Raw genomic sequence first — 6,431 nt, 5'->3', positions numbered from 1 at the left:
AATAACTTTCCTTTGGCAAAAAGTACTTCATTATGTTTCAGACCATGATATTAACAATTCTTATGCCAATGAGAGGGGTAACATGGTATATAATAGATGGAGAGCCAGACTCCAAGTCAGGAAGACCAAGGAACAAATCACGTGCTGGCCGTGTGATCCTGAGCAAATCACTTTACCTCTAGGTGTTCTGGACAACTTTTTAAGACTTTAAGTTACCAAGAAGGTGGTGACCTGCCTTGATAAAGGCAGGTTCCTCACTAGGAACAGCCCTATGCCAATGAAATCTCAGGTCCAGTTTGTACATCAATGAAGCACATTATTTATATGTTAAGATTCATTTCACTGTGGTGTGTTCATTCTAGCCTCAGATTCAATCAACTTTAGTATGAAGTGAAAATGAGGTCAAACATATTGCTCACTAAATCATTACTTGAATTCTTTGCACTTATATGTGCAAAACTCTGAGTAGTTTCGTATATCAATCTAGGCTAGTATGAACTTTTCAGAATTTTAGTAGTGTCTTCTTTTTTATACTTAGATTAATTTTGTGGATACAAAAGTACTGCACAATGAAAGGGGCCAGCACTATGTTATTTCTAGTCACATTACAGAAAAAAGAAGATGATTTGGATTTGTCAGATATTTATTATAGATTGTGCTTCTTGTAGACTGTAAATTCATGGTGCTAAACTGTAACTACTTTCCAAAATTAAAATGTGGTACTTATTTCAAAACTCTTAGTCAACCAGGTATGTTGGTTTGCACCATCAAATAAAAATGGCCTATTAGGTTAAGGATGATGGTTAATTATGGTAAACCACACAATAGTGTAATTGAAGATTATAACATTTATCAGATTTGTGCTCCCCATCATTCATATATTTATACTTTGGGAGTATGGCAACTACAGAAAATAACAAGCCAATCACATCTACAATCTCCCTAGTTTGTTCTTCCTAACTAAACATTTTTTTTAAAAAAAGATAAATTGCAAAAAAAAAAAAAAAGTAAAATTTTATTCCAAGAAAATTAACAGGCTACACAGGTAAATTTTGGCAAATGCAACTTTATATTGAAATTCACACATCTGTATCTTAAAGAATGAGACTCACAGACTCTAATGTATTTCTAAAATACCAGAAATCATATTATAAGCTTTCACAAGTTAAAACTTAAATAATTTAAAACGACCAATACACCCAATGTGCAGAAAGTATAAACAAGACTGTGCCTTCAGTAGAATAAATGCTCCACAAATTGTGCAAGATATCATACTAAGCTGCGGTCTCCCCATGACAGCTGACTCAAAATATAAACATACATCAACTGCCTGTGTTTCTCAGAACAAACTAGAAAGGGCAGCACACCGTAAAAAAAAAAAAAAAAAAAAAAAAAGATTCACATTATCCCAATGATGTGCACCCTAATTTTTCAAACCATGGGAGAAAAAGGAAAGAGAAGATTAAGTGATCTTTCATGCACTCCCAGATGACTGACCAGAATTACGGATTCAATTTTCCTTGCCTATTTGCTCCAATGATAAATAAAATGGAAAATACTAGATCACCCTTTAAGGCAACATGTGTTTGTTCTGTATTATTCCAACTGCTCAATTATGACTAGATATTATCCTTAATGTTGCCTACCAGACAGATATCTAGTATTTACAAAATATAAAATGAGTTGAGTAAACTTTTTTACCAAATCAACAGAAAGCTACATAACATAGTCCAATGCTAGTAATTTTAGCAGTAAGAAAAATGGCATTTAGAAACAGTAACACATTTGGGGGTGGGGGTGGGGGCAGGAAGTAAACTCAAATTGGAACCAAAATCCTGATTTTTGGAATGGTCCCCAAAACTTACAAGGCAAACAGATTTTTAAGTGTGATAATCCAATAATGCATGGCACATCTTTAGTTGATTACAGTACTTTAAGTCCCCCAGTAATTAGTCTTTGCAAAAACAGTAAGAGTATGAAATGTTTCAAAGTCTTCAAACTTCTAAAATTAGTTTTTTTTTTATCAACACGTTTACCTCATGTCAACTTAATTTATTAAGATGTCCAATGCTAATCTTTTTGATGGTCTTATCTTATGTAGTGATATACACAGCATTTAGCACTGATACTTAGCACCTGCTACTTTCAGGATCTAGATTTCAACCACATAGAGAAACTTAGGGCAGTGGTTTAGTCCTTTCTTAATTACAAACCTTCACCAATGGTCAGCAGGAACACTTTTAGATTTAAAATAGGATTATAGGTGAGCTAATGCAAGGACTGCAGAATGTTGCCCAAATCCTTACAACTGCTGATCCCACTCTTGGTTTTCTTCTCAAGATATGGCTACAGGCCACAATTGCTTAGCAGAGAAGGGTAGTGTTTCACAAGGCTAAAGATTTACAGATGCTCCCTCATATAACACAGTAAGGTTCCCTTGGTAACCTGGATTTTCTGCAGTAAAGAAGGGTTGTGCTGAAACAGCGCCTCAGCTCCCTGTTGGAGAAAATGCAGACAAAAGGATTGATTCCTGCTTGGGCAAAACTCATCCAGACAGCGGCTGTTAGAAATCCCCCTGGAACTACAGGCCCTCTTGCAAAAACTCTCCAGTAACAGGCCACCAGGTAGGGGCCCCACAAGGCGAGGAAGAGGAAAGTCATGATGTAGAACATTCTGCTGATTCTCTTTTCCATTTTGAACTCGTCTAAGACCAGCAGCCTTCTTCTGCCTGTGGTGTTTGCATTTTGCCTAATGCCCAACAGGGTGGGTGGTGTGGGGCCCCTTCCAAATCCTGCCAGCCAATTAGCAGCTGCTTGACCGCTGGCTCCTGGGCCATGAAAAGTCCAGTTCTGGCTGACTGCTGCTACAAACTGGACTGGCTTCATTTTCCTTCGATCGTGGACAAAAAATATCAGCTTGAGGTAGACAAGCTGTGTGGCTAGGAGTATGAGGGCAAGGAGCAGCATAAATCCCAAGGAATCATTGGCCCTGAAGGAACGATGTTGAAAGGTGCATTGATCCTCCTCCCTAATGAATGAATAAGTGCCCACATCTAAAACTGGGGGGAAAGCCATTGCTACAGAGAGGGTCCACACCATACAGATGACAGCCAGGCAAGTCCAAAAGGTCAGCCTTTTTGTGTAGAATCGGTGGTGAGCTATAGCTAGATACCTGGTGACGCTGATGCAGAACAGCATGAAAGCAGTGTGGAAGCAGGACAAAACCCCCAGGAATGCGATCACTTTGCAAGTCAGAGTCCCATAAGTCCAGGTAGAGCCATTTTTAACAGAGGTGAATACAAATGGGAAACAAATTGCAGATCTGAGAATATCTGAGCAGCAAAGATCCAACAGGAAGTAGTAAGGAGCTCTATGCAAGGTCTTATCTTTGACTAGCAAAATGGAGATCAGAAGGTTACCCACCACGCTGACTCCTATTATGAAACCCAGGGAAGTCAGTTTCAGAAAAGCGGTTAAAGGAGAGAGATTTTGCAAAATGTTGTCAGCTGCATGGCTATAGTTCGCCATAGATGGATGGATGCTAAGGATATTGCCTCAGTCAAGTCTCATGATCTATATATAAGAACAAGGAAGAGATAGATCCATACATCTTACTGCAAATGTAATCCACAAAAAAGAACTGATTTGGTGTCTAGTCATACATCCTCTTTTCTTCCATCTGATTTGCCATTAGAATATCTGAAAAAAAATTGAGCTATCAGTTCTTAAGTTAACAAGCAATGATGTCAGAAAGTACTAACATTAAGCTGTTAATTTATGAGAAAGCAAATGAAGTTGTAAAATCTGGTACTTTTTTGTTTTACATGTTGTGATTTTTTTTTGGGGGGGGGCAAACATTTGAGGTACCTGGCTATTGAATGCATGCTATAAACTATTCAGTTTGCTTGAGATTTCAGAGGATTGGCTTGTTTATGATTTCTTAGGTGATCTAGTTCAGAAAGGGTTCCTATGTTTTGGAATACATACATTTTACTTGGATAGCTTTAAGATTTAAAAAATGAGATGTTCCTTATTTTAAACTGTGTCAACCTAGGAATTAATCATTGGCATGTAAATTAAACCTTCTGAGATTGCTAATGTAAAAGACATGGAGAGAAAGGAACATTATCTCCATCTATCTGAGGTCTTAATATTTGTCAGTGTTTTACAGATAGCTGCTCTGTTGATATGGATCACACCCAAAGAACCCCTGCAAAATTTATATATTTTAAGCAAAGCCCATCAAGCACATGAATCAGAAACAATCATTCCTGCATATTGTCTAGGCAGAAGAGTATTTGCTCTTTCTCCTAAACCATAATTTCATCCATTGGAGTCTTTAGAAAGAATAGAGACTGGTCCTAGGAGGACACAACAGTGATGTGATTTAGTCTTTTGTCGTCCCCCTCCCCCACTCCATCCCCCACCTTTTTGGCGAGAATCTTTTCTCTTTTAAACCCACATGATTCTTAGCAATGGTTAATGTAAATATTGGCCAAGGAAACACACCCAGAGGAATAATGCACTTCCATTTGTAAGCCTTGGCCGCCTGGATTCAAATGAATATCTTGGGTAATTAAGCCTCTCCCTTTTACACCGCTATTCACCCTTCCAAACAACAAGTAACTACATTTTAAAGCAAAAAGCAGATCTATAGGGTACCTAGATCCTGTGTTTGGGGCCACGCCAGGAAAACCAGATTTTTCGGTTATTTCCCTCACTAAAAGCGTGTTCCCTTTGCTACTCTTCTACCATCCAGAATAAGCCACCAAAAACCCTGGCAAAACCTGCGTTGGATGATTTTAATTTCCCCACTGGTGTGTCCCCGGGTAAATACCGACAGCACCAGGCATATTACGAAACCTGAAATCCGCCACCCCTGGATTTATAATAGAGAGATACATGCACATGCACACACAGTACATACACGGAGATGGGAAGAGAAATCGCTTCTGTGTTGCAAGGGAGCTGTTCTTGGTGGTTCGCAGCCCAGTTTCCCTCAGTCTTGAAATGCTCTCCAGACAAGGAGCTCCCAATAAGCCCTGTTGAAGATGCATTGTCTGTGTGTACTTCCATTATGCAGTTTATTGTCAAAAACCACAGGGAGGTATCTCTGCCCGTGAACCTGCAGCTCCATCACCACCGTGCCTCCCCCAACCCCCCCAACTTAACCAAGAGCATATCCTCCTACCTGTTGGTATTGGATATCCCGACAGACTATAGCTTCTTCTTTCTATAAATTGCTGATTTTTTTTTTTTTTGCCTTAGTACCTTGACTGAGGATCTAGTCAGTGGCTCCAACAGCGCCTGCGCGTTGGAGCCTCCTTCAGCTACTAGCCTCGTCCTCCCCTGTCGCAGCGGCACAATCTCTCCCAGTAACGCAGGAGCCCCAGCAGCGGCAGCACCAGCAGCAGCAGCAGCAGGGGCAGCAGCACCAGCAACAGAAATAGCAGCAGCAGCAGAAACAGCAGAGGTGGCGGCAGCAGCAGCAGCAGCACTAGCAGCAGCACAGGCAGCAGCCACCGCCTCAATGAGGGCGGCCGCAGCAGCAAACCGTTATCATTGCTAGCTGGATTTATTGAAGATCCTGTCCGGTCCTCCTGGGAATATAAAGGCTTTGGCTCCTCTTGTGGCTTCTGAACTTTTTCTCTGCCTTCATTCAAAGTGAGGGCCTGGAAAGAACTCATTATGCTCTTCTCTCCTTCCCCATCACCGCACTGTTGTACTTTGCAATGCATTAGGTCCTACGACCAGTGCCCGTCCCCTTCCTCCCCAGCTTCCCTGCACTCCTCCTCCTTTCTTCCTCCTCCCCTTCCCCCCCACCCCGATTTTTTTTCTTTCCTTCTTTGGGTATCAGAGCTTCTTTTAGTTTCCTTCTCAAATGATTCCCAAGCTGATCCTTGAATTTGCAAGCTAGCAGAAAGACTGGCATATAGAGGGGCACGGGAAAAATATAATTTTATTTTAATTGGGAAGAAAAGCAATCGGTTAGCATAAGTTACCCCTGTCCTTGTTAATCATCTGTATGCGCAGATATGTATATTACTTGGAAGAAGCTAAACACACCCCTTCCCCTCCTTGCCAAGCCGCATAACATATGGTGCCCATTCTACCTTGATAAACATGACTAAAATGAACAGCCTTGGGAAGATTTTAAAATGACATTTCTTTCTCCTTCTGGAGACAAATATGCTTTTTTCTTTCTTTCTTTTGCCACCTCGAAAGTACGGTAGAACAGATTGATAGTGTCAAAGCTGTTGTATGTGAGAGTTTTCCTTCCCGCCCCCCTCTGTGAATACAGATGAAGAATACTAGTAAGATAACAGGAAACATAAAGTTATAAGCTACCTAAAGGTTCTGATGATGTCACAGAAACTGCATGATCAGACATTTGGGTGCAAATGATGTTACCAAAGCTATGCATTTATTTCC

At 40.5% G+C, this 6,431-nt stretch overlaps 1 protein-coding gene across 2 annotated transcripts; it reads right to left on the bottom strand.

The window, feature by feature from the left end:
• Window positions 1-1,050: 1,050 nt before the first annotated feature.
• Window positions 1,051-5,396, bottom strand: GPR85 (G protein-coupled receptor 85). 2 transcript variants are annotated; one of them, XM_036758654.1, is made up of 3 exons: window positions 5,191-5,396; window positions 4,927-5,041; window positions 1,051-3,698 (listed from the first exon to the last, which is right to left on the bottom strand). In XM_036758654.1, the coding sequence occupies exon 3, from the start codon at window positions 3,525-3,527 to the stop codon at window positions 2,415-2,417; it is 1,113 nt and encodes a 370-aa protein (XP_036614549.1). In that variant the 5' UTR covers window positions 3,528-3,698; window positions 4,927-5,041; window positions 5,191-5,396; the 3' UTR covers window positions 1,051-2,414. The 2 variants fall into 2 exon arrangements, with proteins under 2 accessions (XP_036614549.1, XP_036614550.1); XM_036758655.1 differs by lacking the exon at window positions 4,927-5,041 and having other exon boundaries at window positions 5,191-5,381.
• Between the last annotated feature and the right edge of the window lie 1,035 nt (window positions 5,397-6,431).

The sequence above is a fragment of the Trichosurus vulpecula genome, chromosome 5, assembly GCF_011100635.1.
Source record: "Trichosurus vulpecula isolate mTriVul1 chromosome 5, mTriVul1.pri, whole genome shotgun sequence".
Taxonomy (NCBI): Eukaryota; Metazoa; Chordata; class Mammalia; order Diprotodontia; family Phalangeridae; genus Trichosurus; species Trichosurus vulpecula.
The sequence above is the reverse complement of the archived record's forward strand: the minus strand, read 5'-3'. Positions and strand labels throughout refer to the sequence as shown.